The sequence below is a fragment of the Solea solea genome, chromosome 21, assembly GCF_958295425.1.
Source record: "Solea solea chromosome 21, fSolSol10.1, whole genome shotgun sequence".
In the NCBI taxonomy this organism is placed as follows: Eukaryota; Metazoa; Chordata; class Actinopteri; order Pleuronectiformes; family Soleidae; genus Solea; species Solea solea.
In genome coordinates, this window is record NC_081154.1 from 11,428,141 (window position 1) to 11,455,235 (window position 27,095).

The following is a 27,095-nucleotide window of genomic DNA, read 5'->3' on the forward strand; positions in this document are numbered from 1 at the left end:
TCAGGAGGAGGGGAGGAGGGGGGAGGCAGTTATGACTCAGTCAGGTGAAGATGACAAAGCAATTTCTCTTCTCTCACAACAATAAAAAAAATGTCTGCATGCACTCTCTCTTTCTGTCTCTTCATTTTAAGATTTGCTGGCATTCCCTCTTCAAAGAGTATACTATATAATAATACTTAGAATAAATAAATGCAAGATTATAATTTTTTTAATTTAATTAAGTATCTTTTTATATACAGTATATTTATTTATTTATTGTCGTACTTTAACACCATAAAAAAGAAAGACGTTTGAGCTAAATTTGGAGACACAACACAAATACAGATTAAATGACAAAATCTCATAAGATTTCATAAAAATCAAATCAAAAGTATTGCTAAAGCTCTGCTCCGTTATGTAACCGTTCTCACAAGCTCAGCATCTCGAAAAGGTGTGTCCAGAGCGGCACGCCAATCATAATATGCAAACAGCTTGACAGAGGCTGTGCTGTGCATGAGTGAGCATCATCAGGAGGAAGATGGATGAGAGTGGAGGGATAGCTGAGGGGCGGGGCTGCAGCAGGACTTGAAAATGCTGCAGCATCAGGCCATCTCTCCTCCTCCTCTTCCTCTCCTTCGTCTCCTCTCCATCTCGTGCATACCCGTCGTTTCCTCCACCCTCTTCGTCTCATTCTGCGAGCTCTCGTCCTGCTGTGCAGTCCTCTCAAACCCTCTGTTGTAGCACCAAAGGTAGGAGGAGCCACCAGCACACACACATTCACACACACATTCACACACACACACACACACTCCCTCTCTCTCTCGCTCTCTGACATCCCTGCTGCACACACTGTAAGCACTAGCCAGCCATTCAGCCAGCCACCCAGTCAGGCCAGTTTGGAGCAGCCCAGCCGTTTCATCGCCCAAGATGGATGTACTGATGAAGGGGTTCTCCATGGCCAAAGAAGGAGTGGTGGCCGCCGCAGAAAAGACCAAAGCCGGGATGGAGGAGGCAGCAGCCAAGACTAAGGAAGGGGTGATGTATGTAGGTATGTAACACGTCCCGTCAGTCGAAAGTTTTGTGGGCAGATGCTTCTCGTTTTCCTGACGTGTGAACGCATCATGTGTTTTTGCACCACCTGAGGTGGGGTCCCACGGGTGTCCGTGTCTGAGACACTTGTGACAGGTGAGGAAGAGGAGGATGCAGGAGAAGACAGAAAGGAAGGATGAATGGACGGACAGAGCACAGGCAGGATACTGCTGCAGGACTGGTGCAAGGCAGAGGGTGGGGGTCTGAACGAGCGAGGGATGGATGGATGGAGTGAGGAGGATGGTTGGAGGGATGGAGACAGAGATGATGAAAAAACTTGTCACTGAGGAGCAGGACAGGAACTAGTGGAGGACTGGTTTGTCTTGGGGGGGAGAAAAAGAATAAAACGGAATGAGATGAAGACAGAGGAAAGACGAGATACTGCAGAATGAATCATTTATGTGAATGTATTATATTTTTATTCACATTAAATGGGTAGCAGTTTGTAAAACGATGTGAACCAAACAAAGCTACAATGTTCCTCATCTGTCGGCTTTTTTTTTAATTCTCAGAATGGCGATAAGCTACATTTCACTAGCTCTCATTAATATTGAGAGCTATTTTTTCACATGCATTTTAAAAAGAAATGTACAAATACACCATGAAAATGAAAATGCACAATGACAGAACATTTAATATGTGCAGAAATATGAATGATATACATTTTAAAGCTCAGATCTGGTGTGGTCCTCTTGCAGTTCAGTGCCCTTTACAAATTAGCTTTAGCAACAACTGCGTCACATCTCAAGGTTACCCCTAGCACTAGGCTTTTAGGCCTCCTAAGAAAGGAGGAAGGAGGAGGAGGAGGAGGAGGAGGAGGGGTGTAAAAGTGAGACCGTGGGTGAGGAGTGAGTGAACTGGAAGTTAACGTCATCTGCAGTCCGTCGCGTCTGTGCTGTCACTGGCTGTCACGGCGAGAAATCTTAATGAGGATGATGTCAATTTAAAGAGACTAATGCACTCATTTCAATGTCACACAGCTGAGGGTGTGTGTGTGTGGGGGGGGGGGGATGCAGACGGGGGCAAGGATCACTTTAACGTACTGCAGTATTTGCCCTGCCACCCCTACCCCACAAAGGAAAAGCCTGTCAGCTGATGCTGCTTTGATGACTAACCCCACAGCTCGTAAAACGCCCCTCCCCCAATCCCCACCCACAAACCCATCCCACATGAAGAGAGAAGGATGGAAAAGATGCAGAAGGAAGAAAAAAGATGGAGAGAGAGAAGAGAGTTAGGAAGAGAAAGGGAGGGGTGTTCTGGTCTGGTGGCTCCTGGATGAGGAGACAAGGGTGACAGGATGAGAGAGAGACAGGTGACATGTAGTGATGGAGAGATGGATGATGGGGTGAGGTAGAGGCACAGGAGTCACCAGGAAATGAAACATGGATCTTTAAAAGGAGTTCAAGGAGATGAAAGGGAAGAGGAAAAAGCAGAACGGAGAGAGGGGAGGATGTGATCACTGAAGTGAGGACAGTCGATAAACGTCTTGAGCAGAATGCACAAGAACACGTGTGGTTACACAGTATCGAGGTGTGCATGCTCACTGTAACACACAGGCCCAGACCTGGACACACACTTTGATTTCATTTAACTGAAACATACAGAATGTTCTGTGTTTTGAATGAGCACAACTGTTTATATATCATGATAAATCCATACACTATCCATAAAAAAATATGAAAGAAACTTTTTTTTTTTCAGATATTCAAATTTAGCTTTCTTAGAATGATTTGTGCTTTAGTGAACAGTGAACACACGTATGAATATTCCAGTGCATATCATTTACATAACTCTTTGTTGCTGCAAAGACATTTCAATTAAACATGGGGCACTCTGAGCTTTAATCTCAAAGCACACACATCCTTTACATTAATCTATATTTTTTTGTGCATTTCATCATTTATTTTATTACCAGGGGGGGAAAGCCTTCACACACTCTAATCCATGCAATCTTCATTCAGTGAGGTATTATCGTTTATTATCAGGATTATTCTAACACTCAGCTGTGCCCCTGTGCATCACCTTAAAATAAGACTGAAAGCTGAGAGAACTAAACACGTATAGTGCATCGCTCTGTATGACGTGAGGGGGCCAGATCTCCGCACAGACTCAGAGACTTGCAGCACGCTCCCTCTGTAGGGCTGAGAGAAAGAAGCTGTGTCATTGCAGTGAGAGCGTGTATGTGCAGTGCCAGTGCGTGTGTCGGTCTGTGCTGCAGTGCCGCTCAGCACTCAGGCACGTGGCTCATGTATCACGGGGAGCGTGCAGACAGATGGAAGGGGAAGCAGAACACAGAGGGAGGACGGCTTGGATGCTGTCAATGGCAGCATCTGCATCTGTGGAGCGACGTACAGACACAGAACAGTGTGTGTGTGTGTGAGACTCACTCTTCCCATCCCTCACTCAGGCAGATTATATAACCACAATTTAATCTGCTTGGGATCATATTATAATGAGCATAGGAACTGGTGAGCAGGAAAATGCAGAGAGAGGTGGCAGGAAATGAAAGTGTCTAAGCAGATAACCAACCGATAACCGTTCAAAGCCAAAGACACAAGCGGCAAAACGTAGCGTGTGGAAAAACTAGGTCTTTAGGTGTATTTTTAGAAAGAGCAATGGATAACAGCAGCTGAGGCTGCCCTGACTATTCCTGTCTGGGGAACTGGGTATACTGCTGAGATCAGACTTTCTCTATATATGAAAAAAAGAAATGACTGTTCACAAGATTAAAAACACTACATCACCTGTGCCAGCAGACGCAAGACACAGAAGCAGAATAAGGAAATTTAAAGGTTCACGTAAAGAAAAACATCATACAGCAGACCAAAGGGTGTAATATGTACTGTATGTTCATATCATTTCGACTTCTGTCTTTCTGTCAAGGGAAAAGTTAAATGGTTGAATAAAATCTAATGATTGCACTCTGACGTTCAGCATTAATATTATAACAGTTTATTCTCCTTTCATTGTTTAAGATATAGTGAACATCATGAACTAAGCATGTAATCGCACGCAGTTTAACTACAAATTTACAAAAAAAAAACATGGAACTGTCACACCATCATGCACTGAATGACTTCAAACTGTAAATGTAATGTTGTCTTTTATTTCCAGGCAGTAAGACAAAGGAGGGAGTTGTGTCATCAGTAAACACAGGTAAGACATGCTTTATATTCTGAAGCATTTTAGAGGAATTCTCGTGCTATGACTGTTATAATCTGCTTGAACATCATAAAAACATCTTTTGTCAGGGGAGACAAAACCAGTACTTCATGCTGAATACTGAATTTATTGGATAGTGCCTGTGGACACAGGGCACAGTGTCATGCAGCAAAGCGAACCACAGTCCAATGTCAGGCGTGGCTTCGCTGATAAACTCTGAGATTAAAATCTCTAGTCCACGTTGAAATGACTCACACAGTGGACGAGACACGGGTCCTTGATATTCGCGTAGGGAAGCTGTGCACTGATCTCTGACAGAGATGTGGCGGTTCAAGCCTTTACCAAACAAAACAGGGATACTGTTGTCTAATGAAACTTCAAGGAGCGGGACCAGTTTTTTTTTTTTATTATTTTTCTAAATTGTTCTTTTGTTAGATGTTCAATATATGTGGAAAACACTGGATATAAATCATTTTAATATTCTCATGTGCAAAAAGCAACAAGGTGACAAGTCACAATGGCAGCCCAGGGCCAAGAGGAAAGGAATCGGACTTCTAACTGAAGGGTTGCCGGTTCAAATCAACCGGGCACAGATAAGTGCTGCCCACTGCTACTGCGCATGTCTTGTGTGTGTTCACTAGTGGTGTGTAAAAAAAAAAGAAGAAAAAAGGACAGGATGGGTTAAATGCAAAGGTCAAATTCACTATTACCAATCGGTGTGAGTGCAAACAACAAACAACTAATAATACACTAGATTACTAACAATAACTAAGAATATGTTGCACTACTCATCCTCCTCCATTCTGCCTCCCAGTGGCCAACAGGACCGTGGATCAGACCAACATCGTGGGAGACACAGCGGTCGCCGGGGCCAACGAGGTGTCACAGGCATCCGTGGAGGGAGTCGAGAACATCGCTGCGTCGACCGGGATGGTCAACCAGGTCGGTAACCTTGGTAACCATCTACCATCTAGACAAGAGCAGACATGTTAGAAAAGTGAGCGTTACTTACAGCACAGTGGAAAGATCTAACAATATCAATAATGTAAACCTGAGGACACTCACAGGTTCAGAATTTCTGGTGTGTGAGAATTACTGACATCTAATGGCCAGACTACAGACTGTCACAAACTCCTCCCTCTCCCAGACTCCTCAGGGAACTATGATGGCCTTCAAATAACAAAAATGATGTTCTTCTTTGTTTGTGCAATGACGGTGGCCTCCAAAGAGCAAAAGTACAGTACATATAATCAAAGGCAACAAGAAAAACAGCCATTTCTATTTTAAAGCAACGATACATGTATACAAGTACACTTGTGTGTTGTATTGTCAATTTCTTTGAATAAATCCCCCAAAATGAGCCGCTAAATTCTCACTTAAAGTCAGACTAAGTGGTTTGAATAATGTCATCATTATTATTCAAGTCGTTTGTTCGTTGTTTTGTAAAGTTTGTCCGTCAAACTTTTGTTGGATGTTAGGGCCATCCAACATCTGTGTCTTTCATGCATGTGAGCTTCTTTCCTTTGTTTCACTGTGTGTGTGTGTGTGTCGTACTGTGTTGTTGTTGTTGTTGTTGTTGTTCTCCTCGCTTTGTTCTCATTTACACTGTTTTGTGTCTCGTCTGTGTTTTCCTGATAGGAGGAGCCTGTATACGAGGTGCCTATTGGACAGAGCAGTGTGGGGTCATGAGTCATTCCTGGGGAGGGCTGCGGGGTGAATTAGACAGAAGTAGACGGGAATACTCTGCATGTTTTATGCACCACGTTATCAGTTCATTAGGTACACCTGCACAACTGAATTCAACAAACACGTTCTAAATATAATGACAGCTACATTCAGTTGTGCAGGTGTACGTCATAGACTGGTAATACCGTGTTAATAAACAGACTGAGTGAGCGTCACGTGGGTTTAGAAGAAACTGCTCAAATTTAGCATCTCGTCTAAAGTGTCCAATGAATTCCATGGACACAGAAACATCATCGTTTGAATATGGAAGTCACTTTCTTCTGACCTCTCAGACGCTTGCTCATTCACACAGAATAAATACTTAAACAATTCACCTTTCTAACCACTGTAGCTCATTCATGTGACATTAGCCGATTTACAAATTAGAGCCAGTGAATGTTACTGTACATTACACATGGACTTCAAAAAACTTCATGCACTGCTCAGGCTGAACAAGGCCTGTTACACCCAGAGTCTGCCAGGCGGAGCTTTGAGTTCACTCTTTTATGCTCTTAAGCTATAATCAACTAACCAACCCCCTGCTGCTTCACGCATGATAATAAGAACAAGTCAAAGGTGCAACAGCATGGTCCTCGTAGCCTGTACTGCCTTATTATTAAGTCTCAGCTCGGCTAGGAAGGTTACAGATGTTTGTGCTTCTGGCCCTCTGCCCTGATATGACTGCATCCTCTCATCCTCACACAAGAGCCTCCTCCTCCTCCTCCTCTCTTTTTTTAAGTCTGATTCATTCTTACTCACTCTCTTCTCCGACAGGGAGAATACGGGGGAATGGAGCAGGGTGGTGAAGGAGGAGAGGTAAGAAAACACCACAGGCTGCAGCAGCAATCAAAGCAGAGACGAGCGTTTTTTTATAAGCAGCAGCTCCGTCGATGTGTTCAGTAAAGTGCTGATAAGTGTGTTTGTCAGAGAAAAATCAAGTGCATATTTTGTAGTTTCAATCTATGATATGAGTCCAAACCACAGAGTGACGGTGTTTCTCAGCCAAACACAGCACTGAATGTTACAACTCTGAAACACAGAAGAAAAAATAACTAAATGCAGCATTATGTCACATATTTAGTATGTAAAGTGTACTTTTTAATACTGTGAGATAAAGACAGAAAAAAGGATACTTCCCTGTAATGTAATGGAGTAGAAAAGTGGAAAAGTAGCAGAAAGTGGAATAGTAAAATATCTCAATATTGTGCATGCTTACATTTCTACCATATACATTGTGTAATTTTATTCAAATAATGAATTTCTCTTTCTTTCCTTCCCTCCTTCCTCCCTTCCAGGGTTATTAGTCGTCTTCAGGAACCCCCCCGCCGATCTTTTCCGTCAGCCCCCGGCTATCCTCTCACCTTGCTGACTCCAGATGTTCAACATATTTTTCTGTGACTTTACGGAACAAAATCAACTAAAAACAGACTCTTCCAGATGTTGCACCTCAGCCTCCCCCTCCCCCCCGTCCACCCACTTCCTCCCCCCTCTGATTTTCTGCAGCCTGTAGCTTTCCCTCCCGCCCCCTACCTCACCTGTGTGTGTTATAGTGTTGTCCTGATATGAATCCTGGTGTTGCTACTGCCCTCCGCCGACCACCTGATAGGGAAACCTCACACACAAACTCACACACACACAAACAAAAAAAAAAAAAGAGACACACCTTCATTAGGCACATGCATGAAACACACACACATACAGTGCATAGAGTTAACGCCAGCACAGACGCACACACTGGACAAAGTGAGCGGTTTGCTGTAGGAAATGAAATTGTGGTTTTGTGAATACAGTTGAGCCGCTGCAGTCCACGACATTAACTCTCTGTGAGACTGAGGCGGGGTGTAAGCTGCTGTTTGTGTTCCCGTGTGTCCATGTCGGCTTATATAGTATGTGTGCGTGCATGTGTAGCTGCAGGTATATACAAATAAAACTAATCTCCAGAGGAGATGTGCAGGGGAATCGAGCACTAATGGCAGATTTCTTTCTGATGTGTGTGTGTGTGTGTGTGCAGTAGTTAGTTAGTGACAGTAGACTGCATGAACAGATGTGTAGAATGACCCGTCGTGTGTTGAATCCGTAGAGTAGCAGCTGTTCTCCGTGGCTTTGTGTGGCTTAGTGTGCGTTTCGGCTTGATGTGTAGAAACAGGGTTGTTACAGTGACATTAACTAAAACACGCTGCTCATTTTTCCTCAAACATGACATTATGAAAACACGAGGCATGTTTGCTGCGACATCAGCTACGGTCCATACTCGATTGGTTTTATTAGACCTGACCGACAGCGACATTCCCTGCAAACAACCAGTTTTAAATGCTAAACTGTGATCATTCTTTCCCGTCACAAGCAGTGTTTCCCACGAGGAGTAGCCAGTCGGTGCTAACTTAGGCAGAAAATAAAGTTAAAGGCTAAACATCTTTCTCGCCGCTGTTCAAATGTACAGAGCTTTATTTGAAATCCTCGTGGAGACCCGAATGATTCCAAACAAGTCAGGATGACTTTTGGGGGGAAATGTGCATAAAATGCTGTAAACACACTGAGAGGAGATTATTGGATTTGACACATCTGACATCAAATAGCTTCAGTGAAGCGTTAGTGTTAACAAGTTATACAGAGTAAACCGTCACCGGCCACTTTATTAAGTACACCTGCTCATGAACACATCCTGTCAGTCCACCTACATGGCAGCACCTCACTGCATTTTCTTGTGTAGTCACGGTCAAGATGAGCTGCTGAAATTGAAATTGAGCATCAGAGTGAGGAAGAAAGGGGAATTTAAGTGACTTTGAATATGGCACGGTTGTTTGTGCCAGAAACCGCTCATCGACTGGGATTCTCGGGGGCAAAAAAGCCTTGTGGATGCCAGAGGTCATAGAGGAATAGCAAGCCTGGTTTGATTTCTGCTGTGACATTTGGATAGTGGAGTTAGAATTTGGGAAACCAGGGCCCCCCCTTGTAACACCACAGCCTACCCGTGTATTGTTCTATGTCCACACTACCCATCCTCTGATGGCTACATCCAGCAGAATGTCACAGAGCTCTAACCATTACAAACTGGTAATCACGACGAGTTAATGTACTCAAATGGCCTCCAACGATCACCCTATCAAAATTCAATAGAGCACCACTGGGATGTGGCGAAAAGGGGAGATGCGCGACGTGAGCGTGCCGCAGACAAATCTGCAGCATCTGCACGAGGCCATCATGTCAATATGGACCAAAATCAATGAGGAACGTCTACAGCGCCTTGTTGAATCTATGGCACGAAGGATTGAGCTGGTTCTGCAGGCAAAACATGGGTCCAACTTGGTACCGGCAAAGGTGTATCTTAAAATTGGCTGGTGTGTCAGACTGTCTGATTCAAAGTGGACTTCAATCACTGCACTGCAGTCGCTTAGTGTACGAGATCATGTGCCATATTTCACAGGATTCTCTCAAGACATTCTTGAGATATCATGTTTACAAGAATAAAGGAAAGAACAACATTATGCCTCCGCGCTTGGCTGTTGCCAGTAAAGAGGCATAATAAACTGGGTTTAGAGAGAGGGAGAAAAAAAATAAAAAATGAGCAGCTGATAATATCACATCTTCTCAGCATAGTTGCTTTTTGGTCTTTGTGAGAGTGGCTTGCATGTAAACGAGGAAAAACAGGCAGGCTTATTCAGATTTCTGTGATAAAAACGGGCAATCTGTCCAACGAGGGAACAGAATGAAGGTTTGGGTTTCATTATAAACCAGCTTTATGTGTAGTTATGTGTACAGCTTGAATTCTGGGATACGTAGTTGACTCTAGGGTAGTTTTCAGTCCCCACTCACTAGTCGAATGCCCGCTTGTTCGGACGCCCCCCGCTTATCATCGGTCTTGAGCCAATCGGATGACTCTCTCCACCCCTTCACTGCTCATCTGCATGGCATCGGTGTGTGAGTCCGTATGCACTGTATATGTGTGTGTATATGTTTGTGTTAACATAGAATGGGTTCAGCCAGCAATGTGTGTATGTGCGTGTGTTTGTGTCTGGAGCAGGTTTGCGTGTTTTTATTTTGAGGCCAATGGAAACTGATGACTGCATGTTGCCTTATCAAGCAATCTAACATTCTCACAAACACACACATGCACTACACAACACATATACTAACACACACACACACACACAAATACGCAAACACAAATTACACATCACATTTAAGTTGGCATCAAAGCAGACTCGCTGATTTTATAAACGGTACTGGTGAAATTAAAAGAGGTTTTGTTGAAATCCACACACTGTGTCAAGAATTCATTGAAGAGTAAACACTGCTGGAGTGAACATTAACCCAAAAAGCTTTATCTTCCTGCTTTGCAAGTTTGAAAAATAAAAATGGACAACTAACAGTTATTTTGCAGGGGTTTATGAGCTCGACGAGCCAAAAATAAAATCCAGGACATAAACCCCTGCAAAAGAGAAATCGTTGTTTTTACAACTTATTTTTGTTTACTTGTACTTGCTGCTTAAGCGATATTGAACGAGCCTCTCTGAAATACAGTTTTAACAACTCCCACACTTTGAGGCGCCGACGGCATTAACATGGATACCAATAATCCAATCCAACTTATTCTCAATGTTTACCTGCCAATATTGTATTACATTCATGTGCCTATTTCAATTCATAGAGTTATGTCTGATTATGACTCACGTTTTCATTACATCTACTGCTGGGAAAACAGCAATCTAATCAGATTAGGACACATGCATCTACACAATGTGACTGCAGATGTGTCCTAATCTGATTATTGGTTCTTCTTTGTGTGGACCTTATACAGAATGAGGTTTCTTTACATGGTAGTAACTTTTCATACTATGGTCATAAATGGGTTATAAGTGAAATATTGTTGTGCATGTTAACAGTCAGTGTAGCAATAAAATAAACTGGTGTGACAAATGCCTTCGGAAACATTTTTATTGGTTTCAACAAAATGAATAAAAATAAAAAATTTCCTCTATGGCGATTTCTATGGAGGAGGAAGTGTGGAGGGTCAAGAATTAAGAAAATTCAACCTGGGAACAGATGCCTCACCCACTTCCTGCTCCCCTTTCTTGGCCAGTGGAGGAATCAGGGAGAAGCTGCTTTCAAGGTGAGGAGAGGAGGAAAAAAGGAGGCAGGGGAGGGAGAGCATCTACTGGATTCTGACAGGTAAAACTAAATGAAAATGATATCATTTTTGGTAATCCTATACCTTTACTGCTAAGTATGGGTGAGAAGATTAACTCAAGAATAATAAAAATGACTCTTCTCTTATTCACACATAAGTAGCTGATCTAAATCCCTTTTAACTGAAGTAAAGGTGCTCTCTTTCAGAGCAGATCTCTTTCTGACATAAGGCATCTGTAGTGCGGACAACTGAAACAATCGCAAACAGGAAGGATCACGCGTGCATTCAGCGATCACAAAAAGGGGCGCTTTGAACATGGCTACCACCCATACAACAATATCATTAACATTTATATGAGGGCAAACAGCGATTTTGATATAATGGCAGCACAAATATCACAGAATAAAAACCATTAAACAATGTGTTGACGTAAATATGTCTGTTTAAGAGCCAGAAGGCAGCGCTAAACAGTGATATGTCATCTATTAAGGCTATGGAACAGGTGGAAAATGGATGGAGAGGGAGAATAATAGTAGGAGAGTAGAGGTAGGGAGAGCAAGTACAGCTCACGACTGGCCGTTTATGTGAAGGTGAGCCCAGCCTCGTTGTACACTTTGAAGACCTTCTCGATGGCGTTGACGTAGGCGGCAGTCCGCAGGTCCAGACCCAGGTTGTACTTGCTTGCTGTGCGCATGATTTGCTAAAAATGTAGGAAAGAAATTAGAAAACAATAGAGTTCCTAAATATCTCCTTCAAGGGATAAATCAACATGACCTGAACACAGATAATAAACAATAGGAAATGTTCCAAACAAGCTACCAAATGCTTTAAAGATAAAATGATGAAAGCAATTAACATCACGTCGAGATAACTGGTCAAACCAAAAATGCAAATTGAAATAACTATGAAATATATTGAGTTAATGACGTTCTATGCACATAATGAGCTTCCTAGCTACTTTGTATAAATGTGACATATAGATTATAACATATAAGTAGATACACTGAAACACTTTTCAATTAAAACTAACAATTAAAAGTATAAAACCTTTTATGTGACGAGAGGAAAGACATTTCAATTCAGTGTGATCGACAATATAAAAGATAAACATACACAGAAAAACACATACTAATATTCTGCCAAATCATATTCTAATGTATCTAAATCATGAATCAAAACATATCAAATCAGTGTCTTAAATCAATCAACGGCTCGATCGATCCCTTACCCGGGCAGATCTCTCCATGGTGTAAGCTAATCCAGAGTGAACAATGTCCTTCTCAGAGGCGCCCTGCAAACAAAGACCAATCACACAGTCAATCTCAAGGGCTGGATTCACTAATGGATCAAATAATTATACAATCTTGTTATTGTATGTAATAAAAAAAAACATTACCTTGATTATGACACTTCACATAAATGATGTAAATCTGACTTTGATCTTTCACCTTATAGTAACACAGGTTGGCTCTGGACAATGTCAATTTAAGACATTCAATCGTGTCACCTTATATTAAAGTTAATACCAACATCATGTGTGGGTATTATCGGAAAACTCAGTCTGTAAAACATGCTGCGTAAAGCATGTTATGTCCCAAAGATCAACACTGAACATTTACAAGTGTGTTACACCGCTTACTCAATATTATCAGACTAATCAGCCCCAACCTCTGCAAATATTCTCTTCTGTATCGTTTTGTGTACAGCGCACAGAACAATATGCTTTCAGGTTGTACCACATTTGCATTTATAGGAATGATGGTTTAACATAGAAACAGCTCAGAAAAAGAGGACAAGAGCTTCATTCAGATAATTTATCAGTAGATGTTACTCACAGCGATTCTGGCCTGGAAGTCAGCAGTGGGTACAATGGGTATGGGTCCTCCCTGCTTACCAAACTTCCTCTCTAAACTCTCCTGCACAGACACTGAAAGAGACAATTCATCATGATTAATTCAATAATAAGAGGTTATTATTGTTTTTGCATCAAAAACTAATTCCAGCAATGACACACGCGTGTAGTTCAACTGGTTAATGTAGTTTCGCAGTATTACAATATTAGTGACAATATTCATCTTTAGTTTGATATAATTCTACAAGGTAAAAGTCACATTCTGCAATTAAATTATAGGACAGAGGTTGGCTATGGCAGTCCGTCTTCTTGGACAGACCGTCTCAAAATAAACCCTGGAGAACAAGGAGGTGAAGAACAAAACCTGCCCTCTGTAGATCGTATTTCCGGTCTGCCATTATTTGTGTGAGAGTCAGTTGGTTTCAGAGTAAGGCTTTAATGGAATGGTAATGATTTGACCCTCCTCCAATGAATAAGGAAATGCACTCAAATATAAAAGAACCCACCAAAGCATTAGCTCATTTCTCTTTGTCAATAAACCTTCAAAACATTACATTATTACATTACATCAAAAGAACCATTCGGTAGCAGAGAAGTGTCTACACTATCGTCAGCAGCCACAAACAAAACCACAGTTAGTCTTGTTAGTGCTCCAAGTAACAGTTGATACGTGTCTTTAATTATATTCCCAACTTTAATTCATTATTTAATATCCTTAATTCATTCAAATGTCCATGCGGAGTGACGGCACAAAATAATTAGTAATAATAAATACTATTAATATATTAATATATGCTCGTATATTATAAGGCCACTTCCTCGTCCTCCTAATATTACACAGATGTGGAACTGAACTACTATTTCCATTCGTTATTGATTCTAGCGTATGCGCGACATTGTCAATGTCAAGAAGGCAGACTTGCTCTGATCGCAGACACGTGGAGGAAACATACACCGGAAGTGTCACTCATAAACATAAATGCTGGACCCTTCGTTACTTCTGCATTCAAAAGTATAGCTTTCACCGCTGCCTTCAACTCACTGAGCAGGTGGTAGTTGGAGTCTCTCTCATATTTGAAGGCCAGTCTTCCATAGCTGACATGGTTGAGGTTCTTCAGCCACTCGAAATAGGACACCGTCACACCACCGGCGTTGAGGTACATGTCCTGCAGAATCAAACATCACATGCTCAAAGATCTGAACAATAATCCCTCCTTCAATCAGAAATATGTTCATCACATTTCCTCTGTACTGGGAAATCTGCTAAATAAAAGCTGACCATTAAAAGACACGGAAATAAACTGTATGCAAGTAAGGCAGTGACACAACATTACAGATAGTGGCTGCTGTTAAACACCATGTCCAACCAACAAACAGTTTAAGTATTACTCTTTCTAAATGAAAACTACAAGCAATTTCTTCAAAATAAAGGTGGCATTATCGTTTACAACATGACTTTTTTGCCTACTGATTAGGTAAAGATATTTCTGTTTGACACTTAAAGTTACTTATTAACAGTGATAAAAAAACATCCCCAAAAAAAATCTGTCATCAAGTTCAAATATTTCTATGTGGTGAACTAAGCTGAAGGAAACAATGAAAGCCATTTTTGTTTTGTTTTCATATCACGTCGTACTAAAATCAGTATGTCTGAGCAAAGAGGTTTCCCATCTTTCACCCTTGTGGTAAGTATTTATGTCTGTGACGTGTGAGCTTACAGGAATAACCATGACGTTGTTCTCCAGGAAGACCTTGTCAGCATCTGGGGTGGTGGGACCGTTGGCACCCTCAGCAATGATCTAAAGAAAAGCACACGACGTATCACGGGACTGTGACCAAGTCACACTGTTCTTACTTCTATCAATCCAGATAATGGTTTTAGGTTAGCTATAATTGGCTGCTTGCCTTAGCCTTGATCCTGGGCGCATTAAGACGTGTGAGCTGCTTTTCTCCGGCAGCAGGGATCAGGATGTGGCAGTCGGCTTCCAAAATGCTCCCCTCGTAGGGTTTGGCTCCAGGGAATCCCACAATGGTGCCATGTTGCTGTAGTAAGTGAAAAAACATAATTTCAGTATTTTAGGAAGCAGCAATTTAGTACAACAGAAATGTTGCCATATGACAATGAATGGGTGAGATTAAAAAGAACTCAAGTATTTGAACAACAACAAAGAAAACAAGTTTAACAAATAAGAGAGACCAACTCAAGTGACAGTACCAGTTTGTATTCCTCCAGCTGTTTGGGGTCGATGCCTTCTGGGTTGTAGATGGCTCCATCAATTTCACCAACGCCCACACACTTGGCTCCAAACCTGTGCAGGTATCTCATGGAGTGGAGACCCACATTACCAAAGCCCTGTGAGAAGCATACTTAGATACTTAGTGAAGGTTAAGTTATTAGTCCATAACAATTCCAGTGACAGTACGGCAACTCCTTTACAAAACATAAAACTTAACACCTAATATCACTCCTAGTGAGGCTTTGAGACCTTAGGTTAAAAAATACAATACATCACACAACTCTAATAAAATGCATCAAGTGACAAATTTCAATTTATACTGTTGTATTCAACCTGAAAGTATGCATCAACGACTCCATGCAGCTACAGCTGTAGTGCCACCATGTGGCCAGCTAAGTTTATTACACCATCATTATATGCTGTATATGACCTGAAAGCAATAACCCAGACAGGTGTTTTCATAAACCATTATGTGTGATGAGAAATGGAGACAGGACAGATAAATGTAAAGGACACAGATGGTCATGAAGAACATTTTCTTGAGAACTTCCTGGTTACAAGGATAATAGGTGGACTGAGCTCTGACCTTCATTCCTGTCATCTCATGGTTTATTACAATTTAGATCTGCAGGTTATACAAGTGCAGGTGACAGTGACACAAAGAGCCGACACATTTGATTAAAAAGAATCAAGTATGATAAGGGTGTACAAAAAAGATGTCTTCCTTCTGATAAACCTCGAAGAAAATGTAATCTCTGCACAACGTAATCCTCAAATACACACTGTGTCAGGAGGATTAGACTCTTGAACATTCAGCTCTTTAGTGACACTGTCACCCCATGACTATCATACTCCCTTCAAACATCTACTCAGGATATTTCACTGTATTACTGCTAGAAAAATGTGTTTTGAAATAGAAAGCACTAGAAAAAACATTACATTTACTGCCATCCAGGTAGACAGTTTATTTTTATTTTTTTATGTATGTATTATGTGTATACAAATACATACATATAAATAATTATGCAAGGTTGAGGATGAAGATTATCTGATGGAAAAGTGGTAATCATACACATGATATGTGGTAATCATACACATGATATGTGGTAAACAGCAGTGGCACAGCTCAGCATGTAGAACAACTGTGTCCTTATGTTACATCTATCGCACGTGAAGAGCAGCCTTAAGACAAGTGGAAGTGAAACCGCAAGGGAGAACGTTTCCCTTTGTGTCTTTCTCACACAAAATTCTCTTCTTACACATTAACACCTTCAGTCATTTACACTTGTAATGTTAAACTTTATCAACCTCTATGTTCACTCTCTTTGTTTAAAACCTTTGGTGTGCACTAAAAAATGCCCTGAAATGGCATTGCTCCCACTTCTTACCCGAAATTAGTTATTCATACATAATTCATTATTTCCTATATCAAAGAAAAGGAAATTCCCTCAGTTTCACGCTTATATGTTTGGCACAAAGAGATCAGAGTCCCGACTAGAACAGATGGCATGGCTCTGATTGAGGCTCTAAAACCCCTTAATGAATGAAAACTTAAGTCCTGTGAGTTTACTCTTCAGAACAGTTTCTAGTTTCCTGCATGGTCAAACTGTGTGTGTGTGTGTGTGTGTGTGTGTGTGTGTCTGTGTGTGTGTGTGTGTACCTGGACAATGAAGGTCTTGTCCTGGAAGCCAGGTGTCAGGCCCAGCATGCTCATGTAGGAGGCCTCGTTAATGAAGTTCTCGATGCCGTGGAAGACTCCACGACCAGTGGCCGAGATACGTCCGTGGATTCCTCCCTGACTAATCGGTTTTCCTGTGACGCATGCATGGGCGTTGATGTCCTGCAAACACACACACACACAATAAATTGTAGAATATTATAAACACAGCACTAATAGGTGTTTGGGTTCAACACAAGACATTCATTGCAAACAAATCAGACACACCAACACTATACCTGAACCCTCTTTCAGATAATAAAGCTGAATCTTGTATGAAAAGTATGCATCATCTAATTCAACGCGTCAGTGAAAATCAACGCAGCAGAGGGGTTATATAAATTCAAATGCTAACATTATACCATCATGATTTATTTTTATCACATATATGAATAATATATCAAGGAAATAACCTTGATATATACACAAGCAGTCAATACAGTTCATGTGTTCAGCTCTATTGTTTGCAGAGATACAATACAAATGTGTTTTTCATATACTATACAACAACGTAAGTTTGACCCATCAGCTCCTAAAGTTAATCATGTTTAATATTCTTCCTCCTAAAGCCGTATTTCCACCAAGCTTGGATGAAAATGGTAATTTGGTAGGAGAATGCTAACTACACACATGGAGCCTTTAGCAGTTTCTAAAAAAGCTTCTTTCAGTAAAGCAGGAATCTGGTCAGCCGGGAAGGGAGAGGCAGGAAAGCACTGTTCATGCTTTTCATGTGAGTCATGCCTTGGTTTTTTTTTTTTCTTTTTTCTTGTTTTTTTTTTTTTCTAATTTGGCCTATTATGGGGTTGGTACCAAAGAACAAACTGGTTTTCCATGTCCGAGGACTCACAGTGTGTGCAATGGTGTTGGCGTATGTGTCGGCAATCCAGGACATTTCCCTCTCTCCTGTGCTCATGTCTGGGGCAGGAACGTCGATGCCAGGTCCTGGTGAAGGGAAAAAGTGGAGGAGGGGGAGAGAAAATGGGAGGGTTTAAGTATACAAGCTACTGCGACGCTCTTTGGATCCTAAACATTCTAAACAAAATGAAGGTTAGTGATAGTACAGCTTTGGACAACGGGGGGGGGGGGGGGGCTGGACTGTGAGCACCAGGATTTGTGTCTCTATGTCATTCATATTTACATGTGTTCTCAGGTGTCCAAACAAAGGTGCAAGCAGAGGTGGGGGATGGGACCGATGAAAGAGAAAAGAGTGTTTGACCATGGTGCATCCTCTCTGGCACAATGGAGCGGTAACATGCAGTGGGTACTTTAGAATTCAGAGTGTATGACGTCAATAGAGAGGAACCTTGTATAAAACCTCACAGAATAAAACTATGGAGGTCAAAAAAAGCATGTGACATATCACTCACTGCTGTGTTTGGACTGAACACATTCTAAACACCAACATGCATCCAGGCAGAGATGATGACAGTACCCATAGGGGCCGTTAACCTGCTGGTCCGGGTTTATATTCATGTGATCTTCCTCAGTATTTGTTTACTATTAGAACTTACAACTTTCTGTATTTCCTGCAACTTCCTGCACAAAATAATGAAAAATTGCCATTGCAGTTCCAGCAATAATGTGATATTGTAGTTTTTACTACCCTGGCTTTATTTTGTCACTGAAGTTACCTTACACTGGCAGATCAAGATAACCATAATTATTCATAATACATTTGGGCCATGGCGAACAATAAATAAAATACCTGGAGCAGTTTTGTACATTTCAGTATTGCTACTTAAGTTAAACATCTGACTACTACTTCCTACCCAACTTCTATCATCTTCTATATAGAGCGTATATCCTGACTTCCGTGCTTTCTTCACCTCTAAATTAGAGATAGAAATGTAGCATTTCCTCTTATCCACCACCATCGTATCCCTCTACAGTTGACAGAGACACACCCTGAGCTACACCAAACAAAATAAACAGCAAACGAATGCAAGCAAATGTTTTTCCCCCGTCAGTGGAAAAGTGCAAAAACATTAATGAAGCATATACAAAGCAGTGTTATCAACAATTATTCACAAACATTTTTAAAATCTCACCAATGAAACCCTTCTTGGCCAGCTCAATGGTGAATCTCCTTGTGATCTTCTCCAGTTCATTGTCCTACAAACAAACAAAGTCTTGTCACATTTATATCATTACTTACTGTAAACAAAACACTATTGCCTCTATTGTAGTTTCAATCAGATTGTTCCATTTAGAAAGATAATACGGGTATGTTGATAAAATAGATGTTTTCCCTTCCAACTCATCACAAAATATTCATTTATTGTTAAGTACATCTGGTTCATTGTTGTAACTCTCATTCCTACAGCTCAGATTAGACTTCTCCCTCACATCCTGATCGCTGCCTCTTTTATTATTTGTAACTTCCACTATATTTTCCCTCACTGTGTGGATGACTAATAATGAAATACAGCATGAAAAGCCTGATACTTTGCAGCCCTGCCTTGTGCATACTTGAACGACTGAATCACCCTCTGAGTTTTTTGCACTTGAGAAAGAGAGGAAAACATATCCCTGCAATGATTGTGAAGTGCTCAGTTTAAGCCGTTTTGCTTTCCTACGAGCATTATCACACACAGTTCACTTCTGTGCAGCTCTACATATGCGTGTAAAAGTGAGGAGGAAGAGTCTTGACATTAGAGGGCTTACAGAATAATTCTTGGTGTTGATCTTGACTCCAGCTTTGGCTCCTCCAAATGGCACATCTGGAGGAAGCGAATACAGCTTTAAAACCACAGGCACATAAATAAACGAGTGCTAACACAAAATAAGATTCAAAGACGTAGATGCGAAAAAAACAACATTGACAACTGTCCTCTGCTAATGCTGCATGAAAAATAACCTAATGTCCTGGTAAATTAAATAAAAAGCAGTGCCCTGGCGCTTTCAAACATTAACAATGCAGTGGATAAATGACAAGAACCTGGAAACAAGTACAGTTTTAATATATATGTGCAGACTGGAGATCAGGGGGATAACTGTCAAGAAGCTTTGTGGAAAGCTTAGACTTTAATACCTACCGACAACAGCACACTTGTAGGTCATCAGAGATGCCAGGGCTTTCACTTCATCGACACACACATCTGAACTGTAACGGATACCTGAGGAGACACAAACACAATGAATTAAAATTTTTATTTTCTCCATTATCTGAATGATATTTTCCCAGTTTAACTAGAGGATAAAGACTGGACCATTAATTACACATGGTATGTTCTCCACAGCCACATTAACAGGTCAGGGAGATCACTGACTGTGTCTGGTGGTCACAGTAATGGTGGTTGGTGGGTGGAGATCGCAGGAGCCAATCGTGGGCCCTCATTCTGACCTCAGCCGCAGCCATTTCTTTCTGCTGTCTAAAGTTTACTACTGTCGCCAGGGCAACAATGTGTAGGCAGTGCTACACGAGAGCATATATTAGAGAGCGTATATTATACCCAGCTACTGCACGAGCCTCAGTGCCCAAGTCATGCTACTACTCCTTATTGGCACAACAATGTATTTTCATATGCACATTTCAAACTAGTGTGAGCTTGACCCGGTAATACTAAATATAACACATCTATATTTAGCTTACAGAGAATTACCCATAGGAAACTTGCACAAGGAGGAGACTGGAGGATCTTTACAGTTGCAGAATCACCGCACACTTTTAAAAGTGCAGTAATTTGACTGCAAGCTAAAACACAGGATCACAAAGTTCTTTTATTTGTGCCGCTGAAGGCAGAGCCTTTCAAGTTACACTGAATTACACAACAAAAAGATCAAACTTTGTAAAAACAAGGCTTCGTTTTTTAAGAGTGCTGCAGTGGTTCTCCTTTCGCTCTACATATCCATTTATCCACAGATCAGCTGAGTTACCTCAGGCCAACCAAGGACAATCTTGAGCTCAGTAATGAAATTACATGGGAGAAAAAGGCCTGGCTGCTTACCCATCCCCCATCCAACCACCCATTTATCCACCCAAACCCACAGCCCATCACAGCAACAAGAAGCTGGATACAGCTATAAACACATTCCTCTGAAATGAAGAGCAGAGCCCACACTAAAACTCAAAGTTTCCAGTGTAGTCAGAGAAGTTGTTTGTACAGAAAGGTTGCCATGACAGCGCTTTCCGTTTCAGAGTTGTACTACTGGTTGAAACTTTGACGAGCTGCTTCACACATGATTCACATGACAATCCACTTCTGCACAGAAAGGAGAAGAAAGTTGACCATTTAGCAGACTAAACAAAACTATAACTTGCTTATACTTAAAAGCAGGGTTAAGTTCCACAAATGCTCTTCAAGCAGAGTCGACAATGTGCTCTGTTGCAAGCTGCTGAGCAGTGACAAAAAGGGCGGGTGGGGTCAGATGGTTAGAATGCCAACTTCAGTAGAAGCAAAGAAGTTCTAGAAATAGAACTACCCCTGAGACTGTTTCCACCAGTGAAGATGAACGTTAAGGACTGAAATTGAATTCTGAATTTGGAATGTTTGCGAGACTGGTAAATCGACAGCCATTACTGCTAGCATCAGAGAAGCTAACTCCATATTCAGTATAGACCAGTACAGCATAGTTTTGCAGCTGTTGATTCTGGCTTGTTCAGACCTGTACTTGTACTTAAGGTGCTTACATGCAGAGAATGAGCACCACATGCAAAACAGAAACAGCCTTTGAACTTTGAAGTTTGATCTGAACACAGCTAAGGGTCTATGCACAATATCAATGATTGACTATGTTTCACTATTACACCCCTATAATTCCACTCATCTAATCAAAGAATGTGGATAACGGGGCCTAGCAGTATTGTTTACAGTGCCACTTCAATCAACACATTATCAGTTAAATAATACTAAGTGTGGGCCAAGTTAGGATCTGAGACAAGACAGTTCTGTGATAATTTTTAAATCTGTCTGAAGAGTTGAGATTTCAGCATGTGATTTATTTATTTGCCAGACTGTTTAACCGTTTATATGAAATAAAAGGAATAATTTAAGTGGCCAACCATTGCAACAACTGGCTAGCTGCTTATTTGATCTACAACATGAAAAAGATGCTTTCATCTATCATTGTGGCATTAAAGACAGCTAATGCCATGCAGGTTTGATATAGATTTTCATCTTGGTAATGCTGACCTCTCCTCCTCTCCTCAGACTTTCATTAGGTAGACCCAGGTAACTGTACCTCTAATATTATTGATTTGAACTAGAGTGTCTCTTTGTTGTTCTCTCACCAATAACTGTTTGCTCAGCTTGTGACACTGTAACATCATTACTAGGAAAACTGATCCACTACTGAGAAGGGATTCTGTGACTGATCATTTATCTGGATTTTATAAATAATGTCTCTCTGAATCAACTTGAATCGATAATGGTCTGATCTATTCCTTTTAAAAATAATTAAACTAGTTCTTGTGCATGGTCTTGCGTGGTGGACAGGCCTCCATAGAATACATCAAGCAGGTGTGGTGGAAGGTTTTATAGTGTTCATACCAGGCCAATGTCCATTCCATACTATTCAAATGTGCCTTTTGACTGACTGACTGCATTACATGTCCCATTCCAGTGAGGAAGCCTTTTCTACACAGCACCCTCCCCCACCTGTCACACTGCTGACAAATAGGAGTGCCTGAGAACGCAACCACCCCCTCCCCAAGGTTCACACCTCCCATCTTCCAATGCATTTGGCCCCTCTGCTCAAATATTACCCAGAGTGCACCACAGAGCAGCTTTGAACCTTAAACTCTGAACCAAAAGGGCATACATCACTGAGTACTGAGGATATTACAGCAGCCGGTTACATGGCACATACTGCTCCTTCATGACATGAATGGCATCTATTCAATTGTCTACTCTAGAGAATGGGAAGGACCATGTTCTTTGTATGTGCTTAGTGTTATAGCTTGTGTGTCTGTTTATTTCATTCAATGAGGCCTGAGTTGCCCAATGACATAACAGCGGACTATTTTAATGATCCAATAATCAGTTTGAATTCTCTGCTCTCAGCTTTTTAAATGTTTCTGGTTTCTTTGCACCTCAATGACCTTGGTATATTTGGTTTGTGGAGAAACACACACATTTAGAGGTGTGGGGTAAACAATCTTCCGATATTGTATGGACCAAACAAGTTAATCATGATAATAAAATGTGAATCTTAGGTCATTATTTTCAGTTATTTGCAGCCCAACAATCAAGTTAGAATAGAAGAACACCACATAAACTGGTGCATCCACTCAACAGTCCAACAGTATGATTAACTGCTTGCCTTGAAAGTGAAATACCCTGTTCTGCTGGCTCTAAAGCTAACAAGGCAACGTTACAGGGACAGGTGAGCAAAAGGTCACCGTAAAGTGATGGCAATTCACGTGAAGCGGTTATTCAGAAATACGAATGTAGCGTTGGTTAGTTGGGTATATATATATAAAAGCAGTGTATTTGTGTGCAGTGGTGAGCTACAGCCACAGCTGTTGAAAGCAGCTACTTGTGTTTGATGATTTTGAGTAGCTAACGTTGCTGCTAACTAAGGCTAAGTAGCTGGCTTTAGCTAACTGTCAGGGACCAGTCAGCGAGGTGTAGGTCTTTTCTCACCTCCTTTACAGGGTGTTCTGTGCTGGCTGTGCTGGGCGCGGTAACCCTCCACCACCTCCCACTCTCCGTTATCTCTCTTAATGGGGAAAGACACGCTGAGGACGTGGTTGCAGGGTTTGATGATGCGCAGGATGCCCCGCACACGGTGCCTCTTCTGCTCGGGGGTCTCCCTCGTCTTCAGGTCCTCCACGAGCTTGTCCTCCACGATGGCAGCGCCACGGTCGAAGAAGCCCTCCACCATCCTGAAGAAGTTAGGGTCGTCGGGCTTGTCCGCTGCGTCGGCATAGTGACGGACCCGCATCAGGGACGAGGACACCGGGAGAGCGGAATCCACGCATCCCGAGGCCAGAGCGGTACCCGCTGAGCGGCTTAATAGCTCCCCGAAATACCGATACATGACTGAAACTAGCAAACAGTGAAGACGGACGACTAAAAAGAAGGCAACTAAACAGCGGTGACGACAGGAGAGGGGGGCGAATGAGCAGCACAGCAGCTCCTCACCGAGTAACGTCCTCTGGCCGAGTGGGGAATGACATAATGTGTATGTTTGCTTAAAAAGGCAGCGCGAGGCCAAGGAATCAAAGAGAGAGAGAGGGGGCTTCTCTCTACGCACGCGGAAGAGGAGGACCAACCAACAGAGGCGCGCGCCCGTGCGCTGTCAGTCGCCAGCACGCGCTTATACTGTTGAATTGATCCCCCATCACACACACAGACACGCCCTTATGGCGAATCATTTCAACATTTAATCGCTTGTATTGTATGTATTGCATACACACCTAAATGCGTTATTATTGCATAACAGTGGATTGTGGATTTCTGCAACTACATTTCGACTATCCATGATTCTAGTTTGAGATGTCCACACATTAATTATGACTATAAACAATTCCACTTCCATCTTTATTTCTCCTGTTAATGCACTGAACAATGTCAGGCTCTAAATACAATAATATATAATTTGTGCAATACCTGTTGTTTACTTTGACTACATGTTTCCATATCATTCATATTTTATTATGTATCTTTTTTTTTTAATCAACAATGGTCTGTCCTTTTGTTGTATAACTACAATTACAGTGATTTATCTAATGCATTATGCAAAATGTATACCCATCCAAATGGAGATTTAATCCTTAGAATCAATCATGGCATTCGTACCAGCCTAAATTGGAATTCAGTTATGATAAAACATTGGAATTTAAAAGAGCAGCAAACCACGGCCCTTCTGAACAAAACAGCCCATGTTCCAGCAGGAAATAGAAATACATTTTAAGCCAAACCATGACTTGAAGGTCCCACTGAAAACTACAGAAAGCACCACAGGAGTGGACATTTCTGCATTTCTCTCATGGGTCATAACCTACATCCCAAGAAAATTCCATTCAATTCCATTGTCTATTTTTGACCTTTGCTCCTCACAAACAAACAAACACACAATGGCAAAGGTAATAATAATACAATCTTTAATGAGGTGATAACGTTCCCTCAGTATAATGACAATAAGGCTACTACTTAACACACTAATAAATCCATGATTATTTTATATCCGGAAATTCGCTGGTAGATAGAGTATAAAGGTGCATCAGCCTTGTCATTCATTAGCTCCTGTACAGCAGCAACAGTGTTAGAGCTTTGTACTTTGTGGCTTGATCAAAGGATCTGCAGGGCCTGCTCTTTATCAACATTTATCTTATCTGTTCAGTGACACCGTCGTGACATAAAAGACAGAGAGAGGGGATCAGGTGAGAGATAATGCAGAGGGCCGCTGGGTTTGCACCATTGACCATCAATACCACAGTCATGATTAGACAGCTACCTATAAATTCAAGTTTACAGAAGAGAAGGTAGTGACTCGATGAGTCTGCATGCTTACATGGCCATAGTCACAATGCTACATCATTGATGTGCAGACAGTGTTACCACATTCATCAAATGCCTGACCAATCACGTACTGATAACCCTGAATATGTGTCATTGATGTGGTGCACTAATGTATGCACATACAAGTGTTTTCTCCAAATGAGATAGCATGATGTTAGGCAGTAGATTGTATTAGTACAGATGTGAATCTTTGCTACCATGCAGTTGCCAACATATCATTTTACAAATCTGACTACGCCTTCAAGTCTCTTAACAAGAAGTGCAATTTTTGCACTGGGTATATTGTTGTGCAAGTGCATCTACCACATCCTATACACGAGGTACCTAACCTCAAAGTGTCTCCTATGTAAAGCTATTTTCAATCATAAATTTGCACATGCAAACTTGATTTTCCAAAGCGACAGGTTACTCGTACTGAGCTAACCTGATTGAAGGCCCTGACCCATGGACTCTGCACAGGAGATAAGATTAGACGCTTCCTCAGGGCACAGGTGCAACTGCACATTTATACTGTCTGCTCAAACTGTGCTACAAATACACAATTGCACTATGTGAGAGGGAAACTAAATTACAGTATGTCATTTTATACATAGAGTGGGTTTATTATATGTAAGCACACACACACACACACACACACACAGGTCTGGTGCAGGTTTGCATGGTCACATTGTACATCTGATCTGATCTGTGTGTTCCGAACATCCTGTTTTGTCTCTCTGACGTCATAGGGAGGAAATAATCAATAGCAACCATGTTGCCCTTTACAAACCATCGTAACTGGAACAGAGTCAAGGTAAATTGTCACTACTACTGATGCAATAATATCACCTTTGTGAGGGAGGGGTTGTAGAGTTGCAGGACAAAGACTGCAGACATTTCCCTTCTTTTTTTTCTTTTCTTTTTTAAATACAAAGAATCCTTTTATGTGACAAACCAGCAAGAATGGACCATGAGTGTAAGGGAAAGTGGTTAAAACAAGGGTTTTGTCTTATTAATGACTGCTTTTCCAAATTAACCCAAAGCTCATATGTTAACATTAAATATGGAGACAAACTCTAAAAACACTGTCACTTCTTTTATAATACACTTGTGTGTGGTATTTGTGTTGTTATGTTTTATGTTCTTTATTGTCTAGGATTGTCTCAGTGGTGTGCATGTACTTGCTTGTGCACCAACAACACAACATGTTTTTTTAAAGGACTTTGATCTTTGTTCCAAAGGTTAATTTCACTCAGCTCTGTTGTTTTCACCCTAACTCATGTTAATTCTACAATAAAACAATTAAAACGACTAACATTCATTTGCATGTTAAGTTTACTGGCCCTCTTTCCTTCATCAGACCACAGTATTTCCCTTTATGTGTTTATCTTTCACAACATCATCCCGCAGTTTGCGTTTCACTCCTCTGACCTGATCAACATGTATCTATACTGGCTGTGCTTCAGAGTGTGAGTGCTGTCATATCATTGGCTCACAGCCTGGCAACACCCACCCAACCATGTGGGGGTGTGTCAGAGACATATGATTATGTTCAGTCAGGTCACATGGTGCTTTGCCTGGAAACACACAAGAGCTTGAAGGAAGTGACACCATTGTCCTGTCTGTGTATGAAGGTTGTGATAGGTTTGTGTCAAACCTTGAATTGGGAGCCAGTATGAACCTGTTCCCTCCACTATCTCTGCCTCATAATGGGTCATACTGGAATGATTGAACAACAGGAACATTATGTAACATTAAAAGT

At 41.4% G+C, this 27,095-nt stretch overlaps 2 protein-coding genes across 3 annotated transcripts; one reads left to right on the forward strand and one right to left on the reverse strand.

Moving 5' to 3' along the window:
- Nucleotides 1–592: 592 nt before the first annotated feature.
- On the forward strand, nucleotides 593–8,479 carry sncgb (synuclein, gamma b (breast cancer-specific protein 1)). Of its 2 annotated transcripts, XM_058620480.1 has the most exons (7): nucleotides 593–728; nucleotides 836–1,027; nucleotides 4,183–4,224; nucleotides 5,045–5,172; nucleotides 5,869–5,886; nucleotides 6,730–6,771; nucleotides 7,251–8,479. In XM_058620480.1, exons 2-7 carry the CDS (start codon nucleotides 907–909, stop codon nucleotides 7,257–7,259), a joined length of 360 nt encoding a protein of 119 aa, XP_058476463.1. In that variant the 5' UTR covers nucleotides 593–728; nucleotides 836–906; the 3' UTR covers nucleotides 7,260–8,479. The 2 variants fall into 2 exon arrangements, with proteins under 2 accessions (XP_058476463.1, XP_058476464.1); XM_058620481.1 differs by lacking the exon at nucleotides 5,869–5,886 and having other exon boundaries at nucleotides 596–1,027.
- Nucleotides 8,480–10,872: 2,393 nt separating this feature from the next.
- glud1b (glutamate dehydrogenase 1b) lies at nucleotides 10,873–24,040 on the reverse strand. The gene is made up of 13 exons (XM_058620479.1): nucleotides 23,474–24,040; nucleotides 19,925–20,005; nucleotides 19,554–19,609; nucleotides 18,938–19,001; nucleotides 17,737–17,831; nucleotides 16,833–17,012; nucleotides 15,151–15,288; nucleotides 14,841–14,978; nucleotides 14,654–14,734; nucleotides 13,978–14,101; nucleotides 12,919–13,010; nucleotides 12,312–12,374; nucleotides 10,873–11,783 (listed from the first exon to the last, which is right to left on the reverse strand). The coding sequence occupies exons 1-13, from the start codon at nucleotides 23,868–23,870 to the stop codon at nucleotides 11,664–11,666; spliced, it is 1,629 nt and encodes a 542-aa protein (XP_058476462.1). The 5' UTR covers nucleotides 23,871–24,040; the 3' UTR covers nucleotides 10,873–11,663.
- Between the last annotated feature and the right edge of the window lie 3,055 nt (nucleotides 24,041–27,095).